Source organism: Melanotaenia boesemani, chromosome 8 (assembly GCF_017639745.1).
Source record: "Melanotaenia boesemani isolate fMelBoe1 chromosome 8, fMelBoe1.pri, whole genome shotgun sequence".
NCBI lineage: Eukaryota > Metazoa > Chordata > Actinopteri > Atheriniformes > Melanotaeniidae > Melanotaenia > Melanotaenia boesemani.
In genome coordinates this window covers 31254082-31274693 of record NC_055689.1, presented here as the reverse complement: position 1 = coordinate 31274693, position 20612 = coordinate 31254082, and the positions used below count along the sequence as shown (strand labels likewise).

At 38.8% G+C, this 20612-nt stretch overlaps 1 protein-coding gene across 7 annotated transcripts in view; it reads right to left on the bottom strand.

Annotated features, from left to right (window-relative positions):
- Positions 1-20612, bottom strand: part of LOC121643997 (disco-interacting protein 2 homolog C) — a 237961-nt gene that overhangs the window by 73540 nt on the left and 143809 nt on the right. For all 7 annotated transcript variants that reach the window (XM_041991679.1, XM_041991674.1, XM_041991676.1 and 4 more), the window contains exons 5-8: positions 17144-17476; positions 6271-6423; positions 3523-3642; positions 1704-1901 (exon numbers count right to left, since the gene is read on the bottom strand). In XM_041991679.1, the coding sequence (XP_041847613.1) occupies positions 1704-1901; positions 3523-3642; positions 6271-6423; positions 17144-17476 (804 nt within the window). The remainder of the gene's footprint in view (positions 1-1703; positions 1902-3522; positions 3643-6270; positions 6424-17143; positions 17477-20612) is intronic.

The following is a 20612-nucleotide window of genomic DNA, read 5'->3' as shown; positions in this document are numbered from 1 at the left end:
ATGTCTTTTACACATTGTTCATGCATTTTGCATCCTCTGGTGACCTTTGCACACAAAAATGCACACGAGCACACACACACACATCAAACCTGCTTTAAAATGATCACACACCAATATTTTTTCAATCATTTTCATGACCATTTAAATACCAGATTATTTGAAGTAATCAATTATTTATAAAGAATTACAGGGGTATAAAAGTTTTAGATGTGTCTAAGACTCAACCTGAATGATGGTGATCAGTGGTCTCTTAAAGGTTTGGTGAAAATGGAAGAAAAACTGAATAAACTCACAACTTTATTTAACATTTCCACATGAACAATGCGAAGGAAACTCAGGCGATTGGGACTGAACAGCTGTGTCGCCATAAGAAAACAACTAATCAGTGAGAATAACTGAAGAAAAAGGCTTCAGTTTGTTAGGAGAGCATAAAGTTTGGACTCTGGAGCTGGAAGAAGCTCATGTGGTCTGATGAGTCCAGATTTACTCTGTTCCAGAGTGATGGGAGCATAAGAAGAGAAGCAGATGAGGTGAAGCAGCCATCCTGCCTTGTGCCTACTGTATGAGCCTGTGGGGAAGTCTACGATCTGCGGTTGCTGCAGTTGTTCACGTCTGGGTTCATGTCAGGGTTTGGGAACATCATGTGTCCAAAGAATGAGGTCAGCTGATACCTGAATATACTAAATATACAGGTTATGCCATCTTCCTTGATGTCACGGCCATCATATAATATATTTTATATTGTATTATATAAAAGATAAAATTTATATTATGTTAATAAAATTTTAAATATTTCTTTTTAATAAATTTATACATTTTTTAAAAAAAGAAAGATACATCATGTTTTGTTTTTATATATAAAATATATATTATAAAATAAAATAAAAATAAAATATTGAATCAACTCCATACACTGTGAAAATATAAACCCAGTTTCAGTTAAACTTGTCTCTATAAACAAAAATAAATGACAAATAATGAAGTAGAAGTGGAAAAACTGCTCTCGTGTGAATGCTGAGGCTTTATAATCAGCTTTTTATAAGTACAACACCTGCAGAGAATAACAGAAGTCACTCAGGATGACTTCAAAAGCAAAAAAAAAAGTAATTTAAAACAAATTCTCCAGCTGCTTCTCTCTGTAGCATAGCTGCACTTTAAAACACCTTTTTACACGTTGCTAATGTGCTTAGCGCTCTGCCTGGCTGCCATTAGGGGAATTATGTATACACAGCGGGTGCTAAACATCGTCTGGTGCTTCAGTTAATCAGCTCGGGAAAGCCACCATATGTGCAGAAAACAGGACGCAACTCAACAGTCGATTTATTCACAATATACAGAATATTTTTAGTATTTATTTTCGTGTATTTGGAGTTAAATCTGGGGGTTATGATGCTGGATTTTATCTGCAGAGATAGTACAGGGTCATGCAAGCTGTCAGATATGTGTGGAAATGTGTAATAAATGCATGTTTTCTGCTGTAGCAGATAAAGTTTAATGCCCTTGAATGGCTGGCTGTAAGATTTGGCTCCTTTCCCTCACGTCTATAGCTCATGATTAACAAAACAACAACAAGGCTTTCTTCTGACAAACTGGGACTTTATATAAAAAAAGATAAAGTTATGTAAAGTTCATTATAAAACTGAAAACTTGAGTGGAAAAAGTGAAAAGCCTCAAATAAAAAGAAAAATTAAATCTTTACTCACCGTAAGTGAGCACGTAGAGCGGCTTGCCGTTAGTGTCCATGGTTGTCAGACAGGGGGCTTTGGGAGAGATGGTGCCCCACCTCTGTAGGGCTGCCTCCAGAGATGGGGGCCAGTTGGTCACCACGCCCAGCTGCTCGCCCCTCATGGCGACCATCTGGGCCCCTTCAGCTTTGGGCTGGTTTGGGTCTGGCTGCTGGACTGCAGATGGGCAGGGGGAGACCAGAAACCAGAGTAAGACAATCATATTGTTTCACATTTAGCATCTGGAAACATTTTAAAAGGACAAGCTTTGTATAGTTTTTGTGCCATGGAGCTCTGGTGTTGATGGAAAGGTATTAGAAACACAATGGCTGGCCACACTGTTGACATCATCTGTCATTCAAATCCACAAACAATGTCTTGAAGTCAGAAATAATTAGAAGAGAACCACATGTGAGTAAAGAAAACTGTGAGGTTTCTGATCAGCTCCAAATGCATTCTGCAACGAGGACTAACATGAAGCCAGAATCAGGGCCCACCACTGTCTAAGTCCTGCAACCGGTGGGCTGATCTTCCTGCAAAGTACCATGAAAACGCAGAAATGTCTCTCTGAAGGCTGCCCATCAAACTCTGATTTACTGAATGTTTTTTTTTGTACTGCATTTTATATGAAGTTAACTGATCAATAAGTATTAAAACCATGATGTTTGAAAGCAACCCTCACTTTTAGATGAAAGACTACATTTTTTACATGCTGTGATTAAAGATTTATGTCTTCAGTGGGAGTCAGTAGCCTCGCAGCTCAGATTTATAGGTTTAGGAGGTCAGAATGGACTGAGACTAAGACAATATTAATATGCAATAAGTTTTATCCCCAACTTTACTATGTCTAATATCATTCTCAGGAAAGTAGAAATTCTTACTGAAATAAATGTGTATAACCGGAGGAAGTTATGCAGCTTTGGACGACATTTTTAATATTAAAGAAAGCAGATCTCAGATGGATGCTTTCAGTATTTCTTCCTGTTTAAAAAAGCCAACATGAAATATTTATCCCCCACTTTAAAAAGAAAAGCCCTAAAAAATGCTGTTTCCTTAAGTTTTTAAGTGACTATGGATGTCTATTATATTTTATTTTTTAAGAAAGGTGAATTTACTTTAAAGACCAGCTCAGTGCCAAAGACGGGAAAAGAAGATAATTAAAATCATTAAATCATTAAAATCAATGTGATTAGGAAATTTACCATGAACTGTCCCATACAATACACACAGGGGCTTTTCATGCAGTTTTATAATATAAAAAATAATCTTTATTTGATTGATTATACACACACACACACACATGTATATATATACATATATACACACATATATATACATATATATATGTATATATATATATATATATATATATGTATATATATATATATACATATATATATATATGTATATATATATATATATATGTATATATATATATATACATATATATATACATATATATATATGTATATATATACATATATATATACATATATATATATATATATACATATATACACACATATATATACACATATATATATATATATATATATATATACACATATTTATATATACACATATATATACACACATACATATATATATATATATATATATATTGTGAACTTGTTTAAACATTTGGTCTGATTATTAAATTATGTGAGAACCAGCTACTTTTCTTCTGTGATGTTGTTATCTTGCTATATATATATATATATATATATATATATATATATATGTATGTGTGTGTATATATATATATACTAAATGTTTAGGAATAAAGTAAAGTTTTTACCTTCCAGTAGCTCCTCAAAATCGTCGACAAAGAACTCTCTGAGGGGCGGCCGTTTGGGTCTCTTCAAAGTGTTGACGAGTTGCTGTATTTTGGCTGAAACTCTGCTGCTGACTGGAACACCTGAGCAGGAAAACACATCTTAATCTCCTGATTTCATCTCACAGGTGAAACATCCCAGAGTTTTTAAAGCCGAAACCTAATTGGCCCGAATTGAGTGATCAACAGCACTGACGGTGACATGTGGAGAAAGAAAAAGGCGTCTGAGATGAGAAGTGGGCTCAAATTGCTCTTTCATTTCAGAAGCAGCCGTCACAGAGCGCTGAGCTTTGAGGCAGAGAAGTGGAAAGGAAGACAAAGTGCTCAGATCTGGATTTAAATACATCTTCTGGCAGGCTTGGTTTGAGCTTCAGGGTGGAAAATATAAACAATTGCTCTAAGATCACGTGTAACTGGCACTGAAGTCTTCTTGCTCTTAGTTCTGTAGAAGGTTTTTCTACTTTCTCAGAATGAGACGAAATATTTCATTTAACTTCATTAACTTCATTCAACACTTTAAAAACATGAATAAATCTGTCACAGTGATGGCAGTGATTTCCAAACGTGCTCAGTCTGAACATACATGCTCATTAAACCTAATACGGGCCTGTAGAGAAGCATTGACCCCCGATGTCTTTAAATATTACCTGAATGTTTGTGAACATAAATGGAAAAATTAAATAAGGCAAAAACAGAGTTTATACAATTCTAACAAGTTATTTAGTCTGAGCAGCGTTATTCTTAAACATAGTCTGAACCCTCTTAGAGAATCTGTCTAATGTCACCAAGTATTCTTCAGGAATGTTTCTCCAAAGTTCTTGAAGGTTATTTTAAAGCAGATTTTGTTTCGTTCTCTGTCCAGATGATCCCACACTGATTCAATAATGTTGAGGGTTCTGGGGAGGATCCATCCCTTCATCAGACCTGTTCAGGCCCGGGTTCTGGGGAGGATCCATCCCTTCATCAGACCTGTTCAGGCCCGGGTTCTGGGGAGGATCCATCCCTTCATCAGACCTGTTTAGGCCCGGGTTCTGGGGAGGATCCATCCCTTCATCAGACCTGTTTAGGCCCGGGTTCTGGGGAGGATCCATCCCTTCATCAGACCTGTTTAGGCCCGGGTTCTGGGGAGGATCCATCCCTTCATCAGACCTGTTTAGGCCCGGGTTCTGGGGAGGATCCATCCCTTCATCAGACCTGTTTAGGCCCGGGTTCTGGGGAGGATCCATCCCTTCATCAGACCTGTTCAGGCCCAGGTTCTGGGGAGGATCCATCATTTGGTTTGAGCTAAATATATTTATGTAATTACTTTAAAATGATTTGAAAATAAACTTATTTTTTTCATATAATTCAAACATTTGGCATCATTCTCTTTAATCCTAAATGTCACTGATGCAAACTAGACTTTAATAACATTGTTCTGCCAGCTGTGGTGTTAAAATACCTCTACATAGCAGATAAGAGGCCTTAAAGCAAGCACACAGAAAAATAATTCAAAGGTTAAATCCTTAGAAATCCAGAGACCAAAATTCTGTGCCATAAACTAGTTTAACTAAAGCTCATCCCACTGCGAGATGCACAATAAAACCACTTTTATATAACTCAGCTATGTTTCGCCTCTTTCAGCCAAACATCCCAACAAGCTCCCATCTGTAAACTCTGGCAGCGGATCAGATGAGCTGCGTTCTGCATCTCGGTGGACGGAGGCATCGATCGCAGCATGTGATGAATGACTCCGTCTGCTGCAAATCCCTCCAGAGAAGGAATTATTAAACTATGAGAGAGCAAACCACCGTCCTTAAGTCATCCCCCAGGCCTCCACAGAGACTTCTCTGATTTTAGATCAAAGCAGCCACGGACGCGACTAACGGGAAAAGAAGAAGCTGAACTAGAAGCTCTCACAGAGCACAGACCTCAACCAAGCCATTGTCAGCAGTTTTGCCAGTGATTGTTGGAATTATTTTTGAGTTGGAAGCTGTAATGGTAAAATGATGCCATATCTTCCCATAGTGAAGAATCATTTAAAGCATTCCTGGATCCAGGGGGTGATCCGGATCATTTGATCACTGGTTCCTTATTCCATTTCTGAGATCCCCTGAAAATTTCCTGAGGTATGTTGCTAAGAGACAGACAGACGGACAGACAGCCTGCCCGCCCACTGCCTCAGAAAACATGATTATAAACTTGTGGGTAAAGAGAGAAGTCAGTTTAGCAGTCATCATTTAACATTTTTTATTGAACATTAAGTAGAAAAGAGGAGCTGGAATTAGACCTGAATGACATCAGCTGGACTTTTCACAACTTCTTTTTAAAATTTCCAACTTAAAATGAGCTTCAACATAAATCTTTTCTTTTGTCTGTAAATAACATGATCCATAAAAGATGACATTTCCTATTTTAAGATAAGTAAGCCACTTAACGAATAACTGATGACTTTTAATTCGCTTATTTTTCTGATGTGTGGCCGATTCGTCCTGAACGGCTTGAATGTTGCTTGTGGGAGATTGCAAACAAAAATGCCCGGGGATAAATAAAGTTGTTTGAATTGAATTGAGATCAATTTCACATGTTTCTAACAAATTTATTTTAACTAATTTTCTTAGATTAAAAAAACAACAAAAAAAAGTTAAATAAATGGAACTTTAAAGAGGGAACAGCTTCTGTCATGTGACCAGGAGGACTTGTTTTCCTTCTCCATGTTCATTCTGGACTCACCGTCTCCGGTCTCCATCAGCTCAGCATTGCCGTACTTGGAGGTCTGTCTCTGGGGGGCGGTGCCGGCACCCGGGGTTCTCTCCACCTGGATCCCGTCAGTGGTCGTGGTGTTGTTGGTGTAGCTGGTGACATCTGGAGGGGCAGAGTGGTTCTCTGGAGAGACGAGGGAATAAAACGGTCTGATTAGTTCCTCTAAGCCCCCAAAACTCATCCTGCTGTTCAAACATTTTTCACTCATATCAGAAGCAACCACCTGGTTCAGATCCATGTTGTACAGCTGAACCAGTAGCAAGTTTAAAGAGACGTCACACTGACAGAATAACGTTGACATGAGTTAGCTTAGATTAAAACACACAGGAGATGAAAAAGTCAGATTTTTTAAATTCTATCTTTAAAGTAAAAAGCTGAACCCAGTTTTAACTCTAAATGCTGAAAGCAGATGAGTTTCTGTCAAACTTCATGTACAAAACACTGCTGAGAAGCACCTTCAAACCTCAGGTAAAAGATGCCCTCGAGGTAGGTGGCGAGTGTTTGTGTCATATAAATTATAAAAGCTTATAAGAAGTTGAGCTGAAAGCAGCAGAAATGCCAGTAAAACTCAAAGATGTGTCAGTAGGAAAGATAATGTAGAAGTTTTTCTTTTTGTGCATTTTGTTGCGTTTACTTCCTGCTACACCTGGTTTCTGTGTGCTTCTCCTTGTTTAGTCATTGGCTCCATTTGTGAATATAAATACTCTCTGTTGTTACTGCCTGGTCCTCGTCGATCCGTCCCAGTTGTCCTTGTGTCTCCATAGCGTTACTGTGTTTGTTATGACTTTAACAACTTGTTTATCCTGCCGTTGCAGCACCTTATTTTTCTTTAAATAAATCCTAGTTCTTGCAGCCTACTCGTCACTGACGGATGACTCATGATAATTACATTTATTTCAGACTCTTCTGGCAGAATTAAGTGTCAAACAATTGAATGAATGGAAAAAAAAGACTGGTACATGTGGGAAGGACAGACACCCAGACTCAACTTTAAACTGCCAAAAACCACCAGGGGGGACTTTCAATGAGCTCAAGCTTAATTATGAGATGAAAAGCTAAAATGTAATAGATTTGGTTAATTTACCTACTTTTTAAATTGACCTACTTTTAAAAAAAATATGGCTAAATATAACTAGTAAAGGAGGCACGCATGATGACATAGAGGTTGTGAAATGTTGCTCATATGACCACAACTTTATTCCATTTAAGACTGATATGAGTTTTGATAACGGAGCCAATAGAGGCTCTTTGTACCCTTTTTAACCAGGACACTCATTGAAAACAAATATATAGCTTATTTAACAGTAATTGTTTTTAGATTCATTTAGGTACACCACAAGATAAATAACCTTATAGTGGAAGCTTTCATGAAATAAGATAAAAAGATTTCATCATCCAAATGCATGATGCCAGGATGAGTTACAAACGTACTGATCCCAGAAGTCCTCACATCAATATCCCCAGCAGCACCGCCTTTCTTTGAAGAAAAAAAAACACCCAATTTCTCTCAACGCCACACCTTAACATTCATTTCTGCATCGCTTTTCAAGCTATGTTGTGCTACATTTGGATGCCGTTTCACTCTACCCGATGTTTCAAAGCTCCCAGGAAGCCTGGAAATTCTTCTGATTTACCTCTTTCATGAGCCTCGCCTGCAGATCAGCAACATCAAGCGCTGTTTACTGCTCATGCAGGGCATTGTTTACTTTGAGACTTTGGAGCGTAACATGATGCAAAGATGTGTGATAAATCTAAACATGAATGAGTGCAGGTAGAGGTTTTATCACCAGCTTTCTCTTTTTCGTTCAGTTCCATTTAAATCAATACAACTTCATCTCCATCTGGTAAAAACGTCAGATATTCTTTTCCATCATCTCCACTGACTTATTCTTACATAAACACTTCCAGCACATTAACAGCACATATCCCATCTAGGAGGTTTACAATCCAGCTACTGCATTTATTGTTTATTGTGAGACTCTATATGGCAAATCCATAATGATAACACCATTATTTATCACATCTTCATCATGAAAAAGGATCACTATCACAACTATGTTGCTAAGAGACCTTTATTTTGACCTGGGAATTACAATGGAGCCACTTCCTGTCAAACTTTCCACCAATAAAATAACTTAAATTGATGGTAATGTCCAATCAGGAGCAGCCAAAGATCAACAAGTGAGCAGAAAGTTGAATGTGTGTCTGAAAAGTAGAAAAATAAAGCTCCTCTGTGGCTGGAATGAAACCAAGAAGATGTTTTTGATGCACGGTTTTATAAAATCGGGGTGAGCTGTGGTGTGAATATAAAGGAGATATTTTAAAGACATGCTAACATATATGGATATACTTGAAAACATATATGACAACAGAAGGAAATCAATACACTGTAAGCTAAATTAGGATATATAATAGATAGCAGAAGGAGTATACAATCCAGTGGATCACTAGCCTGGAGATGCTAATTATTATCCTCTCCAATGCTAATGCCAGAATCTTCTTGCTAATGGATAGCAGAAGGAGTATACAACCCAGTCAAGATAAGCTAGTTGTTAGTCTTGCTAATGCTAACATGCTTCTGGGACAACAGACGATTCAATAAGTTGCTGCGTTTGACGCCAAAATTACCACTCAGGTGGAAAGTTGTCGCCTTCTGATCTGCCACCACCAGCTGCGCTGTTCCTGGTGCGAGTTTATCATTTATAAGTTTGGTAGCTGGTTTCCGAGTGGATAAACCTCCTGGGATAAGAATGCATCCTTCACCCAGTGTGCAATTGTCTCAATTTTCTTTACTTGTTGACATTTTGTCAAATTGGTGAAAATAAAACATGAGTTATCCAGTAGAACGTGCTGTTTCTAATAATAATAAAAAAAACAACTTTTTTAAGATTTGTAATTGAATTTTAACATCAAAATATTTTATCCTACATATTAAAACCATCCAACTAAAACTTCAAAACCTAAACTAACATATTTTTGTATTATGAGTTGTTTTCTCAGAACTTTTCTTCACTGTTTTCATTCATGTCACATCTCCTCAATTCATCCACACTAATACAGATGACTAAAAGTGAACTCAATACGATTTAATAGGCTGAGAAAAACTCTAAGAAACAGAGAGAAAAACAAAAAGAGGGAGATGACTTAAAGCGAAGCACTGAGCCTTAGCCGACGAGACATAAACAGAATATCTCGTCCAGACATGGGCTGCATATCAACGCCGCAGCATGAAGGACAGGCATGCTAATTACTGCAGACCTCTCCACATTCTGTCTCTGCAACATCTGGGCGTCCAGTTTGAGCTACACTGAACCAGACATGCCCCCGCTGAAGTTCTCTGTTGTTTATCTGTCTGTGGAATGTGCGCTGCACGTTTGTCCGCTGTGCTTTTACAACATGTTTGTGTGCAAAGACGTGCACAAGACTCCAGCGACCTCATCAGACTGTCTTTATGATGATGTGGGGCGGGGGTGAATATCAGCACAAGAGAAAGAAGATGATGATGAATGCTCCCTTCACTGCAGGAATACCAATCATGCCCTGTGGGAGCTGATTCAGGGACAGGACGTTTTCATCCTTAAAGCCGGTTTGATGATTGGAGATAATGTGGCTGAAAGTTCACATGTTCAAGCCCCACAACGGAGAATGCTTCAATCTATCGCTGACAACCCTGTTGAAACATTGTTTGGGTAAGGGTGTCATTTCCGGTATTCTAGTATAGATTCTTGTATAAACTTGCTCAGTTTAGGCAAACTTTTAAACATTACATACAGCCAAACTCTGAACTAAATGGACTATGTTCATATCATGAAGGTGACACATCCAAGGCTAAAGAACTGGTCTTCAACTTTGGAAGGACTCTGGCTGGACAATGAGCTGGAATGGACAAGCAACATGAAGCAGCTATATAAGAAGGCTCAGAGCAGGATGTCCTTCCTGAGGAGGCTACGATCCTTCAGCATCTGCAGGAAACACCCTGAGGATATTTTATCAGTCCGTGGTCGCCAGCATACTTTCCTACGCTGTGGTGTGCTGGTGCTGGAGCACTTCAAAGGCAGACCCCTACAGGTTGGAAAGGCTGATCAGGGTGGTTGGGGCTCGGAGGTTGGCATGAAGCTAGACTCTTTGGTGGCAGCGGCCGAAAGGAGATGTCTCAGCAAACTGCTGGACATACTGGACAACGTCAGCCAGAGAAGCCTGTTCAGCAACAGGCTGCTGCTTCCAAAGTGCAGGACCAAAAGACTGAAGAACTCCTTTGTCCCTCATACCATCAAACTGGGCAGAAAAGCTGAAGGATTGAGGGCAGTGAGGATGGGTCTGCCTGACCCTGATCACAACAGTAACACACAAACCATGGGTGATATATAACAATTAGTTACACACATATATGGCTGCATGTTGTATGTATGTGTGTGTAAGTGTATATGCATGTGTATGGGAGTTTATTGTTCAGTTTAACATAATGACTTCTCCAGCAATAAAAGAAATGAAGAAAGCCACTTTAATAAATTGAAAATGATCCTTTATTCACTATGTTGGGTTGTAGGTATAGAAATAACATCATTAGATTAATCCATGTTTTTGCAGCTTTCTTGAATTCTTGCTCCTAAAAGCAGAGGTAAATGCTTTGATACAACATTTATAGTTCTACATAACACACAAAACTAAACAAAAAAAAAAAATAGGGAGCAGGCGAACAGCCTTCATTCCTCCACCACCATCTGCTTTCTGGGCTGTGGATGAAAAGCCGTTCTGAAAGCAGGCTGCCTCTGGCTGAGCAAACAACTCCAACATGCTGGATAATTAGCAAAAATCAATAAACAGCTCAAAACAGAAGAACCTTGAAGAGAGGGAGGGACTCATATGAGCTGCTATCCAGCCTCTTCAAAAGCATTGTTGATCTTCCTCATCAACAATTTGCACTTTAAAAAGCTGCAAGCAGCAGATTTCTCTCTTTTTTCATGCATCTCCAACAGCTCAATGCTATCAAGGTTAGCATTGAAATGCTCTCCTTTATATTTTCTCAACATGACTTAACACAAATTAAATCATAAGGCAGGAATAGTCTAAGGGGGACAACTTGGACTGAGGAAAAAGATTTACTAAAAATCAGGGAGGGGAAAAAAATACGACATCCCTGTTTGTGGCAAGGGATGGCGGGAGAGTGACACCACGTCAGGGCTCTCCAAAGTCATGCTCCCATCTTCAACTTACCAGAGAGTCGTGGCCCAGAGTCTCCATTCCCTACCATAAAAGCTGGGACTGCCCTCCTCCTCCTCCTCAAGGAGAGGTGGGTTAAAAGGCCTGCATGTGAGGAACAAAAGGGGAAGGAAGCTTAACACAAGGTGTTGAGTTGTATCAATCACCAACTTGCTTCCTCTCAATGATGAAGAATGCAGTAAACCCTAAAAGTTTAATTTCAGCCTTCAGAACTTAACAGAAATGCCAAATTCCATAAAAAGAGACATTAAAATCCTTGTGATTTATCACACAGCAATAGCAGCAGTATAAACAAGAATTAAGAGCTGATATCTAAAACAAGAAGTTCCTACTCCACTTCTGAACCTCAGCTTCAGCCAGTCACCATGACCAGCTTGCTCACGTGAAAAGGATCTGCAACCTGAAGGAAAATGTGGATGGAACAAGGAAGTTATAGGGAGGAAAACATTATCAGTACTGGAGCATCTAGAAGTTGTTAGATGTGTGCAAATATCCACACTAACCTGCTGCAAGCCACATGTGTGTACACGACTGAGAAATTCCCCACAAAAACGACCAACTCAATTAAACTCAAACCCAACCTGATCATGTGATATCAGACATTTGTATCTATCAGGTGTTCAAATCTGAATCCAAAAAGAAGACGTCAAAAGGAATAACATTTTCTGTTTTTCCACAACACAGCCACATTTCCTCGTTCAAGAGTCAAAAGAAGATGAAAACTTCAACATTAGATCACTCATTTTTGGGGGTGTGTCAGATTAAAGGATCACGGCAGGAAAATTCTCCACCACAGACACAAAATCCAATTTCCGACTGTTTTATTCACTGTGAAATTCAAAGTAGATCAAACCACTAAACATTTATGCAAATGGGAATTCAATCGGAATTTATCCACAGTAACAAACACACACCCCAGTTTAATAACTTCTTCACTCCCAATTCTGCCGACAGCAGATCAGTATGCCTGAGCGAAAAACAGCAGAAACAATATTAAACATAATCACATGTTAAAGTCCTGCATCACAGTCTAGAACATATGAGACAAAAGAAAGAGGAGAACCTCAGTGACTCGGGGACTACACAAGACGAGACGAGCAGCTGTTAAGTCCAACACACTGATTTAACAGCTAAAGTTAACTTAAGCTGAAAACTCTCAATACACTATTTTTTCCCAACATAATTTTCCAAGCTGTATGTGCAAAATACACAGAGGCAATGCCAATTTACTTCATCATAATTCAATTTCCAAGCTAAGAACCAAATCTTTCATCAGCTGTGCAGGTATTTTAATAACTTGCTATTTGAAGACACATATATGCGAATGTCACCTCAAACGTTGTTTTTAACTTTTAACCTGTGGTTATTTCACCATAAAACAGTGAAAAGAAGCAGACCACCTTCCTGTCACCTTCAGTCACCATTTTCATTTAATTTATTGGAGCTTGCTGAGTGCTTTCCTGTCAAGGCCCAAAATGCTTTCAGCAGCTGCTCCCTTGGAAACAAATTTTCTGGCTAATTTCAGACTGCAGGGAAGACAGGCACTGAAAATCAGTGGGAACAAGTCCAAACAAACAAGCTGGCAAACCAAGAGCAACCACAGAAGCGGAGCCATCCCATCAGTAAAGGTGCTGGACGCTGGCTGAGCAGAGCTGGTAGCAACTCTTTGTATCTGTCCATGCCTTATCTTCAGAGCTGGATCCCAACAGAGCCAGCATGAAAACAAACCTGTCTCCACCAGAGCGTTTAGTCATGACGCTACCTCAACAAACAGCAGGGATAGGTGCAAATGGAGCTCTGTGGCCACAGCAGGCCACTTTCTCCACTTTTAGATGTGTACTGAACATGGGTTGAAGGTAATGGAAAGTATCCCTGCACCCTGCTGCAGTGTTAGTGCCTTGTTCTTTAGATTGATGCAAGAAAACTACATGTTAAAATGGTTTAGTTTGTATGTTTTAATGTGTCATGGAAAAAAAAGATAAGGATACAATGCAAAAAAAAAAAAAAAAAAAAAAATCTTAAAGCATCACCTAATAATTACTAAATGCTGAATCCTAATGAGTAAGTCACAAATTATAAAGTTTTATGCCTGTTACAAAGACATTTCTCGTCTCTCTCCTTAATGACATAGAGGGGAACTTCAAAACATCATAACCCATTTCTATTCTTGTCAACTTCCCTCTGAGCACAAGCCTTGTTTTGAGACCTAAAAAGCTCTCATGTTGCATACACTATGTGCATGCGGACTGATGAAGCTTATAATGATGCTAACTATATATATATATATATATATATATGAGAGGAACAGCATGTGATAGGTAAAAAAAGATTTCAATAACAGTGACAGTTTCCTTGTAAAAAGAATGTATTTTGCTTAAACCATGAGGCTTTTTTTTAAACACCAAACAAGGGACATTACAACTTAAAGCAATTTAGGAAATGACAAAGTTTTATTGTAATGTGTTGCAAGCATATGTAACCAAGGAAACCTGTAAAATGGTGTCCATTATGGGGAGTCATAAAAAGTGTGTCATAAAAAACTATGTATTTCAATCCTAACTGTGACTCTTTTCTAATCCTACTGAAATTCTGCTTTTTGTCTAAAACCAACCAGGAAGTGAGAAAATTTTAGAAAATTTGTTGTGGTAAGTTAGTTTCCCCAAAAGGTGGTATTTTCCGTTACATTGGGGTGGTACATTATAGGAAGACATCATGTATGTTATTTAAATCTGTAAATAAGCAGCAGATATGATCATTTTCACCATTTCAGATGGAAGACTTGATGCTTTTTTAGAAGTTATGCTGAACGTTTTTGGTCTTTCAACTGTATTTTCTGTGATAACAGGAACTGGACGGATCCAAATTTTTATATGATTGGATCCAGCAGTTAATAAATGAGAAAATCCATAAAATTTCTGAAATATAGATTGTTCTAATCCTGAAACGAACTAACTTACTAAATCATCTAACTCTAATTTGTCTTGCGAAAAATGTTTGAAAACTTTAAAATGTTCAATTATTATTTATTTGGTTTTTTCATTATAATACAATTTTAGCCCAGTTTCTTCTGTTGGTCAGGCAGAAATAAATCTTTTAATTATGACAACATGACAAAACGACACCATGTCAGACATCTAATTGATTTATTGGGAAAAAACATTGCCATGTTCTGACATCATCTCCTTTCACAAAGCCAGATGAATTTTCAGAGGACATGTGGCTTTAGGATATCTAAAGGGAGGATTAAAAACGTACTGGTGGAAATGAAAAGTAAACATGGCGTGAGTCTGCCCTTCCATCAAGAGCCTTTAAGCTCATTGTGAAGTTTCAATAAAATGGAAGAGAAAGTTGAAAAACAGACAAAGAAAAATGACCAAGAATGCCAGCATAACAGTCAGTAACATGCTAGGCTCAAACAGGAAGTAGAAATGCAACTAAAACAGCATTTACACACGGCCCTCCATCTAAGCATAGTTAACATCCAGAACCCCCAATTAAACTCCAAAGACTGCAGTTAGCCCACCCACCTTCTTTCTTTCTTTCTTTCTTTCTGTGGGCTGATCCACACACTTTCATTAAAAACTTTTCAAGCCAACTCATTTTTACCAACAACTAAGAATAAACTCAAGGACGGCTGCTTCATTTACTGGCTGTTTCAGACAAGCTTTGAAGCTCAGCTGCAGTTCTTGGCCTTGTTCTTTCTAATCTGGGATTCAGGGACCTTTACGATGTCTTGAGGGGATTCTGGATCCATAAAAAAAAAACAGAGTACTTATAAGAGGCTGTTTATTATTTTGATCTTCAGCAGCTCAACACAAGGAAAATGTGTGTAAGAATCTTTTCTCCACTTTAGGCAACACTTTAGGCTGTTTCAGTGTTTTCATTGTACTTTATGATGCTACTTGATAGAATCTCCAGTTTTGTCCTGTGAGGACAAGATCTAGTTGAAATGCTTAAAGTTTAAATGCAGGCTAACTAGTCCTCATCAACATCTATAACTAAGAGAAAATGTTCAAGACGTGTTGCCATTTCTAATTTCTCTCTGTTATCATCGTAATTCAAAATGTGGACAAAATCACTGCAAAAACAGATGTTACAGCAGGATGTAAATACGATGAGACATTGACATGAATATGACCATTAAAGTATGAACTCATCAAGTAAAATCTAGCTACCTCTTTTTGCTAGATTATATTGAAACTAGATGAACACTGTTTTTAAGGCTTCTTGCACAAATCTGATGTTAAAAGTTTGGCTGAACCGACTCCAACAGTATGAATGAGTAGGTGTGTCTAAATCTTTTTAACCTTGTTAAATTTACCATGCAAAGATTCTTTTGTGTGTGTTAAGCTACATAAAGAAAACTCAGCAGACAAGGTGCGGCTCAGGAAGTCTATTACACCTTGCACAGGCTATGTTTAAAGCTAGCTTATTACCATACAATGCAGAAAACTTTTCAGACAGAGATGGGGGGAATAATTTACGAGGGAACATAAAATTCAAAGTGCACTTGGTGAGAAATCCTAGAAAAAGTTTTTTGTTTCTGTTTATGGGTAAAACAGTGAAATAGCTGTGAGAGGAACACTTATTTCCAGATTCCTTAATTAGTCCCTCAGCAGGGAAATTCACAATTTAAATCAAGATATAAAACCATGGTATGCAAACAACACAGAAACGGGCAGGAGTACTAGTCATCACAAGGTGGAGATTGCTATTCCCTAATAAATACTAATATACATGCAGAATATTATTAAAGATATTGTTAATATTACTGCTTTACAGCCCTATTATAGCATCATGTATTGTTTAGGAAGGAATCAAGTGGTATTGTGTAGCCTGATCATTATCATCACTGCATAATTCCACCACTGTATTTAATTATTGCAACCTTATGAATTATATAAACCTAATAATGAGAATATCTTTACTATAGTGGTATTACTATCATTATTACTGTTCACGTTAGTACAATTAATATGTCTATACAGCTCCATGACAAACTTGTATTATTTAAGGAGATAATGACGTATATGCTGAGTTTTAGTATTATTATTACTATGACTATGTTTTCATTAGAAGATGATATAATGCGTAGAGGTTATATCAGTAATGTGTGACTAACATATAATGAATGAAAAATGACTAATTTACTGGGGTGGAATTACTTAAACTTGTACTTTCACCCACTCCTTTTGAACTTTTGTGTTTTCTTTTTTGCTTTTATTTTCCCCTTTCGTTTTTATATTTTGTCATTAAGTTCAAATAACTGAACAGTTATTGTGAGAAACCGCCTGGGAACAAGCTTTGAACAACCGTTCTACAGGCTCAGCAAGCAGGAGTTTGCTGCTGGAAGTAGCTGAGGAAGCAAGTGCTAGCTGGAACTTCACCCTATGTTTAATTATTTCTTTGACCGGGCTGGAGGCCACTTGAATTCACCAGCTCTTGACTAACTTGGGCTGGGTCACTTTAAGGAGTTGAATTTTTTATTTGTTTAATTTAAAAAGGCTAAAACTTTAGAAAATATAACTGAGTAACACGCAAGTTTTTAGGGAACGGAAAACTGGTAAAGTAGAACTTAAAGAGTGTGTCAGCACAGGCTCCTCCAGGCTGCGTTCCAGCTTACCTGTCTTGTGGTGGCGGTGATGATGGTGGTGTCGGTGATGGTGCTGAGCGGAGATGTGGACGTGCTGGGCCAGTACATCAGCCAGCCTGCCGCCAGCCGCCCCGCTCCCTCCGCTGCGTGTAGATGACGAGGAGGAGGAGGCCGTGGACGAGGTGGTGTTGGTAGTGGAGGAGGTCCCGTGGATCGCTCGGCTGATCCAGTGCTCCATGCTGATGCTCCCCTCCTGGCTAGATGAAGTTCCTCCGCCACCTCTGCCATCCTCCTCTTCACCGTCTCCGCCTTCTTCCTCATCCCCATCCCCCTGACCCTCACCCTCGGAGCCTGAAGAGGTGTCTGAGGAGGGGGAAAAAAAAAAAGATGACTGATAACAGAAACTAATTTGGATGTGTTTTATTAAAAGAAGTTACTCCAAAGCTATTCATTGACTGCACCGTGTGCTATATGCCGTTAAAGAGACACAGACACAGTATGCAGGCAGCAGTCTATTATCTGGACTCTGAAGTCGCTGCAGGAGATGTATGGGGGTTGTTTTTGAAATATGAAGTGTGTAAGTGCATAAAAAGGGGTGTGTGGATGGGTCTGTGTTTGTGTGTCCATGTTTTACATGTGATTTCCATAACGCCTACGGCACTATGAGACTGATAGTGGTGACCCAGTTCTCAAACACAGGTACTCACTGTGCATGTTTATATGTTTTTTCTCTCTCAGTAACTAGAAAATACCCATTTTTTCCCTTTTTTTTAGTATTTGCAGGACTAAAAAATAAAGGATTTAATATCAAAAGATCAAACAATATATTGACATCTCATTTTGCTGGAACATCTGAGGTTATGTCGGTCTTACATTTAAAGATAATGTTAAACTGATCAAATTTCTGCATACAGATGAAAAAGTAAACATCAACCAAAAGAGGTGGTACTGGCAGCATAGAGAATGAGGACTGTACTTAGATATGTGGACTGGGAATTGAACCAGCAGTTACAACACTATGAACCACTTCTTCACCTCGTGGGCTTTATTATCTGAATTTTAATGTTAAGCATGGTGGTTCTCTGTTCTGTACAGAAAACTAATCTGTGGAGTCATGGGCGTGGTCTGAATGTAAGCAAACACAAACTTGAGGTGGGAAACCAAAGGATGTGGAAGAGCTTCTGGGTCCTTGTGGTAATTTCATAAAGGTGCTATTTTAATATGTCAGGTACGCTGCTTCTTTCCAGTCTACTATGCTGGGCTTCTCATCTTGAGTTAAAAAGAAGGGCAGTGCAGAGTTCACCTGAGTTCAGACCATCGCAAACATGGTGACGGTTGAGGAGATGGTGATAATGTTTATTCTCAGACAGAGACATAAAAAAGGCAGCACAATCGATGGCATAGGTCCGTGCAGCCATTAAATATGTCACAACTTCTTTTTCCTTTTGCTGGATGCACATCAGCTATAAAGCTCAACACTGCCCCCACAGTTCCCAGTGGTACTGCTCCGTTTGCGGCATCAGTGGATGCATCCACAAGAGCCCTGGAAACAGACCAAAATGTGCACATAAAGCAGAGCATAGACAGATTAAAGTGTTTGTATCTGTCTTCAGCGTAGTGCATTAATGTGCTTTATGTTTGTCTGCAAGTTTATATTTTGATCCTTAAAATGATCACTTTGACCTTCTGCTTCCATCAACTGCATCTCTACTCTCTTTTCTATTTCCACAGACCACGGCAATGTTTCAGCATCTAGGGTCATTTCTGAGAGTCCTGACCTCCTTAGATTTATTTAGCGCATAATAAAAAAAATTAATATTTAAGGTGTGTTTTCCAGTGTACTCCTTTATTCTTATTGGCTCCATGAAGAATGAAAGATTTGAACACTTTTTACTCTTCAAACCTCTAATGACTGAAATTTAATACGTAACACTAATGTTTACAACATAATTTCAGGAACTTAATACGCCATGTTCGACTCATTCGATGGCACAGTGACATCTATTATGTGCATTTGTGGACCAGTCGCTGCCTAGCAGCAGAAAAACAGCCCTACGCAACCTTTTCATATCGGACCGCGTCACACACTAGCAAGCAGATATAAACACACTGGCTGTTTTGAAAGTGCGCGATAGCTGATTTAGCAAAGAAACAAGAAGACATTATCGAGGAAGAGAGAAAAAGTAAGACAGAGAGAGACAGCCAGAGAAAAGACAATAGTCAAGAAAAGACTCTTTAACTGACTGGAAAGGGCCCACAGCACAAGCAGGATGCAAATGTTCATTCTCAGAAATGTCTCATTAGCTGTCGACAGGGGGCATCACTGGGGAAAATGCAAAAGTTCTGTAGTGCATCTTTAGAGCCCTACGTTCCACATTTGAGAGAGATTGTGATTCCCATCATTTCTGAGAGTTAAAAAGGGATACTGAAACCTTTGTCCCTTGTTCTTACAGAACTGGTGGCTGGTATAAGTCTCTTTCTCAACCTCACCATATTTAAATTTGACTTTTTTTGCATTTTAATGAAGATTATAGTTAGGGCTTGCTAAGGTGACCCTGAAACATCTCTTAAGTTCTGCTGCTATAGGACCGCTAGGAGATGTCCTATTAAGCTGGATTTATACTCGCGTAGTGTCCAGGTAAGGTTGGTTACGGCGTCATCGCTATATGCTCTGCGTAGGTCCGCGGAGGCTTGACGCACACGTCTTCCACACCGTAGTTACACGGACGTACTCCCTTGGTACTGTTTGGGTTCTGATTACGTGTTTCCAGATTTCTGGAGCTTATCGCTGAATTTTTGTGGTAACCGTGGAAGAGAAACTGCAACAAGAAGCCACAACTGTGCCGTGCTAGTATAAATAGAGCTTTACTTTCCAATAGGATTATCACTTGATTTAACTTTTTCTATGTAAAAAAAAAAAACCTTATCGCTGGCTTGATGGTGTTGTATTTATCTGTGCCTCTGTCTCATCCTCTCACCCCCAACCAATCAACACAGATGGCCGTCCTGCCCCAGTCTGGTTTTGCTGGAAATCTGTCCCTGTTAAAAGGCAGCTCTTGCTCATTATTATCACCCCCATTGGGTGCAGGCTCAGGACCAGAGACTGAATAAAACTGATGATTAATGTGATCTGTGTATTCCCGCGCTGGAAAACCTTTACAAAGTGGTATTCTAAAAATAGAATCACACTCATTTGAACTGATCAGCATGTATTGAATCATGACGGAGACTGTATTGGACTGTATTTAAATACACTTGAACTGTACTTGTAAAACGTCCTTGGATGACCTCTGTTGTGAATTGGTGCAATATAAATACAGAGATTTGAAGTGAATTATGCTCTGAGGGTCCTGTCAATAGTAAAACAGGATCTCGGGGCATTGGATGCTGGGAACAGAAATAAACTCCCATGTGTATCCGTCTGCTCATTGGTGCAGGTGGTGTACAGCACCACCTGCTCCATGGATGACAAACAGCTGCCTGCTGCTGGTGATACAGA